Raw genomic sequence first — 14,044 nt, 5'->3', positions numbered from 1 at the left:
TATTTAAGATAGACCAAAACAGCTATCTAAAATGGAAGAAGTTTTTTTTCTTACAATCAGAAACCTGAACAGTATGGTGTGCAACTGAACTCATCCACCCAAGTAAACAGCCTGTAGAACCACTTTTTTCTGCAATTACAGCTGCAACTCTTTCTGTTACATCTTTACTACTGTAGCATTTCAAATTTAAAGCCCTGCATTTAAATAACATTTTCCACACATTAGTTTTACCTTCTTACTTAATAAAAAAAAACTTAAATTTATTGATCGTATAAAAGATATTCCCCAGGTTTACTTTTTATTCTATTTTGACCAACACAAAAGTGCCCAGCTGTGAAATGAAAGGACAGATTGCTCCTTCCATCTTTCTATAAGTGTAATTTTTCACTTAGAGGTCAAAATGTGCTTACTTTTCATATATCTCCTTCAATTGGATGCATTATTTTATATTTTGAAAGATTCCTTTCATAAAGGAGCTATATACCTGCATAGATTACAAGTAAACCCTTAGCAAAAAGTAGTATACTTGAAGTAATAGTAGTAAGTAATGAAATTAGTGCACTTTTAGTATACTTGAATGAACTACTTTTTGCTAAGGGAAACTGGCCACCCTGACTGTTTAGGTTAGGCATGTCTTTAAAGCTATAATAATTGTTTAATAATATTTACAATTCAAAATGATTTAGCAGTGCTCTGTGGATACTCACAGCTGGAGTTTAACAAATAACTTGGTTAAATTTTCCATAACTTTCTACCTGAGCTGCTGTTTTTTTATTTTTTGCTTTTTATGGCGCTTATTGAAAGCAAAAGCTTAAAAAAAATTCCTTATGTTAGCTAAAAATATACCTTTAATAATAAAGCAATCTTTGTACTCTATGGCTGAATGGGACAGTTAAAATGGTTTGTGTGTTTTATGGTATGCACTCCAATCAGAGCTGAGGGAGGGAAAAACTTTTTTAGGTTAATATATCTGTACTGCCACTAGATGGCAGTATTTCATTCCCTTTATTCAGTCTATCTGTTGCCCATAGAATCTTTCTTTTAAACCTTGGGTTTTAATAACAATCAAAACTTTCATTTCCATCTCTTCATCAAGCAACCAGTCTGCTTTGTGTTTTATATCATCCACCTGTGTTGTAAATTATCAATCCAGAAACACCATGTTCCTGGAGGAAAGTTACATCAGGCTCTCTCACTTGTGGGAACATTCTCAGTGAGGCCTGACGGCCTCTCACTGTGTCTCTGTTTGATGGCAGCAGGGACTCAGGTAAGGCCTCGGCCCTTGTGTCTCAGCCCAATCCAATATTTTTCCTTGTAATCCTCCCTTCCACTCCTCAGCCCTACTGCTCTTTCCGAGTTAAGTCCACATAAGCTCCCACTTGAGTGCCAGAGGCAAAGCAGCGCCAGGGATGGTGCGGTTGCTTAGCGACGCCTCAGTCGCTGCACCTGAGGGTGTTGGGTAAACACCCTGAGCCTGCCAGAGGGAAGAAGAGACGAGTGACATCCCCCCCTGCCTCCCTCTATGACATTTATTACAAAAAGGCTTTTATTAACGTCTCACACTCTGTGTTGCTGTTTCGGCTTTCACCCCAGGGTGAGATCATTAATGAGTGTCATGCGAGTTCAAGTGGGAGTGTGTGTGTGTGTGTGTGCTAATCTGTTCTCCACAGTTGTCAATTTTGTCAGATTCTGAGATGGGATTTGACTGATATGATAGTTTATCTCAGCGGGGTGTGCCTGCTGCACTTCCATGAGAAAATTCTAATCTAACACAAGCTTTCTCTATTCACTCTCCCAGGGAATCTTGTTGCAGCTTGTACCTTAACTCTGATTACGGTAGAATCCCTATAGCTTTCTAAATACTGAAATTTAGAGCCTATTTTATTGTGATGTTATCTTTGCACCCAGGGAATAAAAATAAATAAATCAATTCCAGGCCCCCATTGTATTCATGCTGTGAGACAAATGCATTGGTAGTCTGTAAATTGTTTTAGCTCTTCCAACACCTCCTTGCATAATGTTGATTAAGTTGGGGGTTTATGAATAAAACTCTGCTTGAAGGGACTGCAGGATGTGATTGAGGTGAACTGATGTGGCACAATGTGATTCAGTCAGTGCACTTTATCTTCCATTAGGATGCACAAATCCAGCAGCCTGGAACCGCTTTTATTCCTGAATGAAATTGAATGAAATCATTTGGAGCCCGCCAACATAATTAAACGCTGAAATATAAAATGTAGCAACAGTTCATTAGCTCCTGCATCCTCACGACTCCATTTCTTGTTCGTCTCTGGCCTGTTTCCCACCTGGGTTAATGTTGACTTCAGGACTCTTTTGTTATGAGGCTGACCGGAGCACACTGCTCTGGCCCCGAGATACTATAATAAGGCTGGTGTTTATGACCGGCAGCTGAAATGGGTTTGTAAGCGCCACTGAACCTGTGAGGTATTGATACTGGGGTTAATAGCCTGTTGGCCTCTTTAATGGAGCTGATTCAGGCCAAGCAGCACACAGTGTCAGCCCAAAGGACAAGAGCATCTCCTCTTAGAAAGTCGTCTGTTGGATGATTCAAGGTCAGAAACCAAAATGTGTTGTGCACTAAGTGGTCCAAACTCTGTATGTTCTGCAGCTTTCATTTGACATTATTCCTGCTGAAAACATTGAGCATTTAATCACATTTATACTTGCAAAAACCGACAGCCACCATTTTCAGTCTGAATGCATATATTAGGCAGACATAATGTAGAGCCTAATTGGGAAGTCGAACATATAATACACGGTTTTCAGAATACCGATGGAGGTCTTTACCAACTTTGCAAAGCTGTCCGAGCTGCCTCCAACTGTCCTTGTGATGTTAATTGCAGGTTCCCTCCACTGGCTGGCAGATTTATGGTAATGAACACTACAAAAACGGACACATGTTGATTTCCTGCATTTAGTCTTAGCTCCATGAATAATTTAGCCTGACAGATACAAACAGAAACATGTGTTTGTATCCTGGTTATACCATGCTAAACGTATGTAAATAATATTAGATGTCGCTAATATATTATTAATAATGCAAAGCCTTTCAGTATATAAATGCATTGTATATATATATATATATATATATATATATATATATATATATATATATATATATATATATATATATATATATATATATATATATATATATATATGCAAATGCAATATATATATATGTAGTGAATTTTCCAGTCATATTCCAATGGTTCATGAATAAGATGTAGACTATTTTTTAAAGACATCTGGCTGGTGACTGGCTTTATACATATAAGCCTTTTTTGATTTGTTTCATGTTGCAGACATAGTGGCTACATGCATCTTTAATGCAAAAGCAGCATGTGAAAAAGTCTCATTGAACAGCATTTCAAGTCACATTTTTATTTATGTATCACCCACTGATGTGTAATGTGCCTTGAGCTCTGCTTTATAGAGGATTACCTCTGCAAAATGAAACCCCGCTAGTTGGTTAAGATAACGGTTGCGCTGCACTTTTTTAGCATTTTGATTGATGAGCACTTTATGAGTGATCTAAAACTTGGAATGTGGTTTTAATCTCGAACATTGTTTCATACTTCTACACTGCCCTGTCTGCTGTGTTCCTTTGTTTTCCTTTGTTTTTTTTGAGTCTTCACAGAACATATGGATTTATAGACTGTTAAATAATTAGGGATATCACAGTAAATATTTGTAAAAGAATATCTAACTTTCAAAAATTAATTTCCTTCCACCTCAGGAACCCTAAGCCCATTTTCCTTGAAATTACACGCTCCAATTAAAAGTGTATCACTGCAAACACAAGGTCAATAAAAAAATAGAAATAAAAAAAAACTGTCTCAAATTAAAGAAAATACTTGTTAGATTTATACACATCTGTAAATGTTAGTACATACGCTACTGATAAAGAGTAAACAAAGATGACACACAAAAAATACATTTATGTACATTTCTCCACTGTGAGATCAATAAAGTCAATCAATCAATCAGTCAATCAAAATGTAAAAAAATCTCACCAAAAAAAAACACTTTAAACATCACAGTTGGCACTATCTTCATTTTCTCATGTAGAAAGCTTTAGATTTTGTTATTTTGTTTTGTTATAAGTATAATTCAATCCAAAGATTTTGGACAAATAATAAAAAATTTAACCACACACAAACATGTCTGTCAATCTTTGCTGGGCCTTTCCATTGACTTCCATTACGGCTTCATAACTAACCCTAACCCCAACCTAAACTGAATTCACACCTTTGAACTAAACACGATCCATTACCGTAGAACAGCAAGTCCTGGCATTGGGCAACACAAGGACTAGCTGCCCCCCACAATGTGCTATTTTTGAAGAAAAGGAAAACCCTTTTTCTTACAAACCAAAAAACCGCTAAACAGCTGAATTTCCAATAAAAACTGACCAGATTAACTTACTCTAAACAATATGAATTTATGAATAACATATAGAAAACACAAAAACAGTTCTTTGACCCGTTTTTCCCCCAGTTTTTTTATATTGAATAATAATAATAATAATTATAATAATAATAAAACCAGCTTCACAGTAATTTTTGCACCTTCTACTTTTTTCCGTCTACTTGGTGCTCTCATAGTTTTACGGTACTTCGCTCTGTGTGGTTACCAGAGATGGGAAGTAACGAAGTACAAATACTTCGTTACTGTACTCAAGTAGATTTTTCTGATATTTTTACTTTACTTTACTACTTATTTTTATGGCGAGTTTTTACTTCTACTCCTTACATTTTTACACAAATATCTGTACTTTCTACTCCTTACATTTTTAAAAATTGGCTCGTTACTTTAGTTTTGAATCATTGCAATGGAGTTACCGTTATTATTTTTCACGTCATCAATACCAAATTCAATCTAATTGGATGGGAATCTACGTTGCATTTGATGCACCACTACAAGATGAATCGACAGATTCGGCGGTATTAATTCGTGGCAAATCTTTGCAGCTTGGTGTCGGTGGCGTTAGCATAGTAGTATGGACGACGAGATGATTGAAAATGAACACAACGGAGATCTAGTCCTATTGGCAGACATCCATTTAAAATGTAGGCAACGGCATGAAAAAAGTGGTTTCTACTTTTACTTTTATACTTTAAGTAAATTTACAAGCCTGTACTTTGTTACTTTTACTTGAGTAAAGAAGTTTAATCAGTACTTCCACTTTTACCAGGGTATTTTTTAACACAAGTATCTGTACTTTTACTCAAGTACGGAAAGTGAGTACTTTTGCCATCTCTGGTGGTTACACAGGACCATGACACTGCAATGGATTGGTTGATTTTGGTGAATGACACACCAATCAAAATCTTAGAACCGGTAGAATGTATCTAAAACGAGGACGATAACATTGATAGTAGTTTCAGCAAAGCAGAGGCAGCCCAAAGCATGGTCAGGCACCTGGATTGGTGCCTTGTAAAGGCTTCTTCTGGGTCCTAAAGGCATGTGGTTACACCCAAAGTGTTTTTTGTACTACGATAGAGATTACTCTATAAAATATAGTTTTCATGGAGAAACAGGAAAGCTAAGAAATATTTCTTATACTGATTTCTGGCTAAGTGGTTTCATCTGTGGCTGTTTATTGGGTTGTATCTCTGCAATGCTTTGGTGAAGAAGAAAATGAAAAACATAACTCATTTATGAGGAGTTATTTAATATATATTTTGTGCTGGATCTATGCAGGGTTGGGGCTGTGGAGACAGACATGTTTGTAGGTTGCTATTGTGCATAGTATTTATGTTTTAAATATTTTAACTCATGTTGCTATAACTTTAGTTTCGTTTTGCACATTTTAAAACTATTTGTGCTGGCTTATAGCCTAGATTCTGGAGTTTAATTTGATATGTTACATTGCTATATTCTTTGTCATAATTGCATCGTTTATCACTGATGTTGTTGAGTTACTATGATGAGGTAGCTTAAAAGGTCCCCTTAAAGCATGCACCACTTTGAGTTTGTCACATAAAACCCACTCAAATATATTAAAATGTACAGTTTTAACATAAAAAAAATGTAATTTAACTGATACCCTAACATGTTTAGGGAACAGATTATCTCCACTGCATCAGGTGTCCACATCACATATAACTATTTGTCAAGCTGCAGATATTTTCTCCAGGAGGGACATGAAATCCACCCTAGTGCTTTGATCTCATTGTAGACAGACTCCCGAAATAGCAGAAGGCTGAGAGCAGTGTCAGCAAAAAAAAAAAGAAGAGGAAAACAGCCAGCAGAGCCTGTCTGTCCAGGCTGTTGGTCTGTGGAATAACAGCATAAACACTAAAACCACCAACAGTTGACCAGGAGGCCAGCGTCCCACCAAATATCACAGCCGTGGTGTATTTCAAATTGAACTGTTCCAAACATCAACCCAGGAGACGGAGAAGTGTTATGTAGAGGAAATGGGGGGAAAAAGAGGCCAGGCTAGGACATGTTTGAAGAAGAGAACTTTATTTACAACAAGCAAGGAGCTGGCTTCAAGCCAACAGCAAAGCTCTCCATCAGGATACGCATTTTATCAAGATGGGGAGGGTAACTTCAGTTTCCTTTCCGCCATGAGGAAAGGATTTTTCACCTAAGCCTATCAAAGATTGCCCGTCCTTGAACTTAATATTCTTTTCTGCTGACAGCTTATGACTGAAATGACTTCCTACCGGTTTGATTATAATTTCAGAGCCGTGGATCCAACCTCCACTGATGGTGCTCCTATTAACACAGGTCCACAATTCTGCAGCAGAGTTCATTATTTTACTACCATAAAAGTTAAGTTAGGTTTATTACTCATCACCGGGACACTCGGGGAATTATATTACCCCCTCATTAACAACTCCCTGCTTTTTCATTCGATCCTGTTCACACCTGCCTTCCTTTTTACCCTTTTCATTGCTCAGGTCTCTACCCTCAGCGGACATAGAAATATCTCTGTGTCCTTCCTCTGTGTGAACTTTTTCTCCAAAGCACTCTCTAAATGTTATGCATTGCTCCTGCTGTGTTCGCTTCTGCCTTCCCCTGCTGACCCCTCTCCCCCATCCCACTAATCACCTCTCCACACGGCCTATACCTGCATCAAGGCACAGCCTCCCTTTTCTCCCTCTCTCCGTCTTCCTGCCTTCCTCTGCTGCTTTCTCTCCGGGTGTCTCATTAAAGGCGTTCTATCTAATGAGATTACGCTGTGGGGATTAATGGTGTGGCTAATTGATAGACACACAGCCGGAGAGGATTAAATCCCTTTAAGTCCCCAGCGGGTTTTTTGGGGCGTTTCAGCTGACTAATTGAAATCACAGGAACGGACACAAGCACACTTCCTGACCTGCATGCCTGCAGTGCGCCGCCGGCCCTCCCTCAGCGATGCAGTAAAAGCACCAATAAAAGGTGTTTCATTAGAAAATTAAGCTACATCCAAACAAAGGAGTCAAGGATTAAGAGCATGATTCCCAAAGGGAGTCTGTTCCTTTTCTAAATATGTTATTAGACAATGAAAAATAAAAAAGAAAGTACAACTACTGCACCAGGAAATTAGAGAGAGAGGAAAAGCAAGCAAGTTTAGAGTATTAAATTGCTGATCTTCAAAATCTAACAAAGACTTGTTGTTTAAACGTTTTAAAATTAAATTGTCTTTTATTGAGGCAGCATAATCACAAACTGTTTTTTTTTTTTTTTTATAATACACAGGTGCAACAGCCAAACAAGCTTTATAAAAGAAAAGGTAGCTTAACCCCGTTGTTGAATAAGCCTTAACATGAACAACTGAAGCAGATCCTGTGCACCATTACACCCTGTCACATTTTGCAAGTACACTAAATGGCCAAATGTGATTACTGGTCTGTCTTCTCAAACAATATGAACTGTGAATGATTTTGCATTCCTAATTCATACTGTTACATATGTTGTTTTGCAACTGTTATGGCTATAAAAACTTGAACTTTAGGAAATTAGATCAGGCAGAGAAACACTAGCTGGAAAATTTCTGGTGAGACATTTAGATGGTAGAATCTGACAAATAACTGTAAAGACTGAGGTGTGATAACTAGGTTAGGAAACAGGTACCTGTAGTTACACTGAGACCTGGCACCGGAGAAGGCAACAGTGCAAACTAAAGGTAGAGGATATGACAGGAGCAGCCATGGAAGGATCAAAATCTAAGCAAAGAAAGTTGGTACCAAGAGTGCAAAGAGCTAAACAACTAAGAACAAAAGAAACAGCAACAGAATAACTCAAGTGTTTACGAAGATAAGAAATAAACATAAAATGAAGAAAAAAAACACACAAAAAAAAGGATAAATATACACGAGTGAACAAATGTCCTTGAGCTCATGATTTTTCTTTTTAATAACTAAACACTACAGGTGATTCTGGCGAAAAAAAAAAAAAAAGAATAACTATGTGAACAGAGCACCTCCAGCCCACTATTAATTATTGCGGAGGATGTGTGACGCTTTGGGCCTGTTTCTCTTTCAAAAGCCTTAGAAATGTTGATAGAATGCATGGCCACCCACTTCGGCTGCAAAGCAAAGCAGCCCGCTGATCGGAGGATGTGGAGATGGTTGGAGGGTATAAAGTGTGTTTTATCTGGTAAAAGGGGATATAAAATATCTGCTCAGTTCATCTTTTTTTTTGGATAGTTTTCAATGTTTTCTACTGTCACAACCAGTAATAACAGGTCTTGGTAATTGTTGCTATAAAAAGCTTATATGCTAAGTGAAGCAATGCCTTTACGGGTATTTTAGTTGTTGCAATACTTAAGTTTCTCATTAAATGCATTAACATTGCAAACACTGCAGATCAACTTAGTGAGCTTTACAGCTGCAGTGCACTGATGAAAAAAAAACATTCATCAAACCAGTGCAAATCCTTGGTTTATCATGAGGCTGGGTTAGATGAATTCATAGTCTTCTACCTTTAAACTCTGTTGTGTATAAAGATGCAAGGAGATAATAAAGTGGCAGCATTTCCAAGCTCATCGTCCCTGAACTTATTAGGGTTTGAATATGACTTTAAAAAATCTATATCTAATTATTTTTTGTGTTAGTTTCTTGGTCATCTGCTGCTTTCTGCACGTCAGTGAGGAGTGCATGTGTAGAAATTCAGAAAGTGAACCACTTTATAAAGGAATCATCCCATCCTCTCTGTCATTCACCTGTGCTTGCAACATCAGGGAGAAAAGAGAACTCACACACAGATACTATCCCTGAACTTCATCTTAGCATTCGTTGTCCAGCCTTTGGCATCGGCAGCCCTTGACATCCTTGACATAGTCAGACTAGAACTCCTCCAATCTCCTCTGTCTGAGCACCTGGTTCCCTCAAGGCTGTTTCCGCGGCCCACTACTGTTCACCCTGATGACACATGGTTGCTCCCTCAGGTCTGCTGCAAACTACTTTGTAAGATTTGTGGAAAACAGTAGTGGATTTTATTTAAGGTGATGATGAGACGCCCTACAGAGAGGAGGTGCAAAACAAGCAGCCTCATACCTGAATGTTAAAAAGATCAAGAAGATCATTGTTCACTTCATGAGAAGCAATCTCTGTCACACACATCTTCTAATTGACAGTGCAGCAGTGGAGAGGGTCAGCACCTCAGAGCTTCTGAGGAAGGTATATAACTGACACCCTGACCTTAACCCATCATCAGGAGGAAGTTCTGGCAAAGAAAGCTCATTTAATAAGTAATTTTACTTCGCTGGGTGAAAAAGGGGCATCTGTCCATCTTCTGTTCTCACCACCTTCCACAGGAGAACCATAGAGAACAACCTGAGCACCTGTAACTCTGTCTGGTTGTGAGCCTGCCATGTCTCTGAATACAGAACCCTTCAGAGAGTGGTTAGGAGAAGGGAAGAAATTATTGAAGTTGGTAAAAAGTATGCTGCCTCAAGTCCAGAATATTACCAAGGACACCCCAAACCAAACACTGTTCTTGCTTCTAGATTCTGGAAAAGACTAAACAGTCTGTGGAGCAGAACAGTCAGCAGCAGCATGTTCCTTCACAGCTTGCTGAACTCAAACAAACCCCCAGGGATGGACGTTTTCAGTTCTAATTTAGCTCATTTCTGTAAACAACGTTATTCTGGCCTTTTTCTTCACCATTTCTAAACCTTTGTAATGAAATTTCAGCTAGATATGTATTTAATGATTCAAATATAACCAAGAAGATACATCCATCTACAGTGGAGTGCCAAAACCTTGTTAAAAAGCAGCTACTTTCAAACAGGTTTTCTTTTTGCCCACAATAAACCTGTAGTCAAATTGGATCCAAAGTTTGTTTTTTTCTTGTTTCAGTGTGATTTTATACTGCTGCCACAGAAGATTAATTTTCCACATCCTTACCAGAGGTGTCAATAATGTGGCCAGCATTGCAGGAAGAGAGGGAATAAAAAAACTATTGAAAGACGATTTTATATTCTCACAGGAAATCCAAGTTTGAGCAACACTATTAGAAATGACCAGTGTTGAATAAACAAGGCCATTATACATAATTTAGTACCCACCCTGAGGGTGATGCGTGAAGGAAATCTTAAAAAAAAAAGGGGGGGTGGGCACATTTTCAAAACATGTGTTGTTTATTTCCTGAAGCACACATCCAGTATCGAGATGAATAAATAAAAGAACTCCAGTACCTTGAATAATATAATATCAGCAGGCATGGCTAATGAGTCGTCCCAAGGCAAGAAGTCAACCGAGGGAGAGCGTCTGTAAGAGGCAGACGATAGGGCATGTTTCTTATAGAAAAGATGTGAAATGAAAAAAGTTAGCAGAACTGAAGCAGAAAATTTATAAACAAGCATCTTGAAAAAAAATGCATTTTCAACAGAAGATCCACATTTTTACAAATGAACGGGCCAACGAAGCCCACTGAGGAGCTCGAGACGGAGAGCAACAACCTTTACAGCAGGGAATATAAGTATTATGGAATAGATAATAAGTAAATAGGTAGTAATTAGACTGTTCAAATGGATATTACAATAGAAATATACACATACAAAGAAGCCAGCACAAATTAGTCAATCTTGGAGAACTCGTAGAAAGTGTAAAATAGCTCTTTTTTTTTTTTTGCTTTAAGACCTTTTTATATGCATTACTCAGAATCAACCTATTATTCTGTCTTGAAACAATTGGAGAAATGTTCTTTGTTTTTATTTGATTTACTTTTTAGAAAAACAGATTCTATTCAAGTTACTGACTACAGTAGATCCTTGTGGACCTATCAATAGAATTATTTTTTTTTCTCTGAAACCCGCTGAGAGTTATCATGGCAGAGTGTCTTGGACGGATGCCTTTCTACAAAAAAAAAATAGAAAAAATAAATGACTTTCTTTTCTTCTTAAATTTTTTTACAAAGAACCCGAATGCTGAAAGAAAGTTTCATACCATAATAATTTCACCTATATTTTCCTCATACAAATGTGTTGTAAAAGAATCAAAAGAGTTTCATTTTGGTCTTATCTGACAAGACTACACTCTAGGGGCTTTTCTAAATGTTCTGCTACAAACTTTAAAGGAGAATGAACATGATTTTTGTTCAGCACTAAGTGCAAACACTTACAGACCATTGTATTTAAGTGCATTACTTACAGTTTTGGTCAAGAAGAATTTAATGCACCAATCCCAAGTCCTTTGGAATAAATCTCGGAATGGTGTCTTGCATGTGGGCAACTCTTTTAGTTATTTTTTCATTCTGTTTTCTTAAAATCTTGAAGAGTGTGTGGTTATTACTAGTGTTGCACCAATACTAATACCAGTATCGGGCGGGGCCACAATCCAGCTATCGATATCGGCGAGTACCAAAAAATAGGGCACCGATACCCTTTTGACAGCCAAAAGATTATTCACCTATTGTCACCACTTCCAGGTAGGCAATAAAAAGTTCTACTGGATTCACTTTGTATTATTATTTTTTCCTGCTTCACAAAGGTAGGCAGCAGCTTGACAAAACCATGATGGCAATTATTTTACATCGAAGTAGTATGCAGCTCTTCATATATCCACATACATAAATTTCAAACAGATGGTATACTGCACAGCCAGGTATCGGGTATCAGTATAGGGGCCAAAAAATGGCATTGGCGCAACAGTAGTTATTACTGTTTGCCTCTTTAAATAGATGTACCAAACATTCATCAGTTCAGATAAGCCAATAACCATTTTAACCAACAATACATGAAAAGGTCTAAACCGAGCTATTTGCTTTCACCTAACACAAGATCTTCCTATTTATTTTCTTGGAAAAAAGACAGCTTCTGCTTTTTACAGCGGAAATTTGTTTTGTTTTCTTTGTATGTTTTAACTGCTTGGATTGTTACCAACATCTTGACTAATTTGAAGCTCATGTGTCCATTATAAATTTAATTACTGACATCTTTTTGACCAGCGTTAATACTTATTTTCCCTGCTATATGTCATTGATACTTGAAAAATATGTACTTTACAGTATTTTTTATTTTCTCAGTGTCTTTATACAGAGTATATTCATATAGTTTCTGCTGACTATTTTCACATTCTCACCACAGAGTAACAAGTGCTTTGAGTAAAACATTTGAGGAAAAAAACAAAAAATAGAACAAAAACCAAAGAAAAAAACATGCACCTTTAAATATTTTGTTGGTCTAAAAAAAAAAAAAAACAGGAAAAAAAACAAACAGGAATGTTCAAGGCGACCAGAAGAATCGTTCTGAGGCGTCTTTGTTTCCGAGTCATTTGAGTTCCCCTCGATTAACGATGTCCGACTAATCGAATCATGCCTACGTTAAGCTTTACACCGTGGAGTTAGCAACACAAAACCATACAAGGGGCAGGCAAGCGTCTCAACACAAAGGCTGCTAAACCTCATGAGTCCACAGAAGAAAGGCAGGCATTCTCCAATAAATTATAAAACCCCGATGTGTATAAAAATGTTGCTGTGTTGAAGGGATGCTAGTGAACTGAGCAGGCTCTTGCAGAAGAGGGGATCCAACCCTCCTTTTACAACTTTTTTAATTCAATGGGTTATGAAATCTGGTAGTCCAGATAGTCCGCCCTGTGATGCATCTTCCCCTCCTGGGACAGGCTGCTGGGGCCGTTTGCATGTTCTGCGAATGGGTGAGGAGGAAACAGACGGGCAGGGCTGGTTTGAGGAGCGCAGGAGGGGCGACGGGGAAACGACAGATCGCGTCCCCGTTGTACTGCGCGAACAGCAACCAATCCTGAGATAGCAGGAGTCTGGTACAAAAACACACCACAAAAGGCACTTTATAAAATGACAGTGCTTCTGTTCTAAGGAAATTCAAGTTGACAGAGTTAAAGAGAGAGTCTGTGAGTGCCCCTCCCCCTCCCCTCCCTAAATAAAAACATTCTCTTCAGTGTCAGACTAAAGCAGGAGATAGTTTTGTTTTAACAATCAATCAAAGCACAAATTCACTACTTTTGTGTCTCGCGGACACCTTGATTCGTCCCTGGAGGAATCCAGGTCCAGCGCGGCGAGAGAGCAGAAAAAAAGAAGAAAAAAAAAAAATCAAAATGTCACACTACAAACTCGGCACTAAAACCATAAAGCCAGAATACAGTTGCATTGCAGCAGAGTTCTTGTCTGCGGGCTCGACCAACTACTGCAGCCCGTGGAAAGGGTCCATTCCTCTTAGGTCTCCTCATGTTGTCAGACACTGCCTGTGTTTTACATCCTTTCATTCTATCCCAACTCTCCTGACCCCTGCCACAGCCCCCGGCCCCGCACTGCCTGCGTTCTGCGCTCAGTCGTCCTCTCCTCCCCCGTAGAGGTCTGCCAGCTTCTTAAAGCGAGGACCCCAGTCGTTGAGGTAGTCGTAGTCCTGATCCTCTGAGCTGGTGGAGTTGAGCGAGCTGACAGAACCTGCAGTAGAGCCGCTGCCCTCATAGTCGAACACCAGCAGGGAGTCATATGGAGGGGCAGTGGGATCGTTGTCAGCTGCCCTCAGGCCCTAAATAGAGAAAGGAAAGGAATAATGTAATGAATTATGTAAGATCAAAACCTGTTTAAAAAAAAAAGCTTGATT

The 14,044-nt window shown here is 38.4% G+C and overlaps 1 protein-coding gene across 2 annotated transcripts in view; it reads right to left on the bottom strand.

The window, feature by feature from the left end:
- Nucleotides 1–10,581: 10,581 nt before the first annotated feature.
- Nucleotides 10,582–14,044, bottom strand: part of cdh4 (cadherin 4, type 1, R-cadherin (retinal)) — a 366,212-nt gene continuing 362,749 nt past the window's right edge. For both annotated transcript variants that reach the window (XM_038295142.1, XM_038295152.1), the window contains exon 17: nucleotides 10,582–13,969. In XM_038295142.1, coding sequence (XP_038151070.1) covers nucleotides 13,763–13,969 — 207 coding nt within the window. In that variant the 3' untranslated portion in view covers nucleotides 10,582–13,762. The remainder of the gene's footprint in view (nucleotides 13,970–14,044) is intronic.

Source organism: Cyprinodon tularosa, unplaced genomic scaffold (genome assembly GCF_016077235.1).
Source record: "Cyprinodon tularosa strain WSP-4 unplaced genomic scaffold, ASM1607723v1 ctg11, whole genome shotgun sequence".
In the NCBI taxonomy this organism is placed as follows: Eukaryota; Metazoa; Chordata; class Actinopteri; order Cyprinodontiformes; family Cyprinodontidae; genus Cyprinodon; species Cyprinodon tularosa.
Note: the sequence above shows the minus strand (reverse complement) of the source record. Positions and strands in the feature narration are given on the sequence as shown.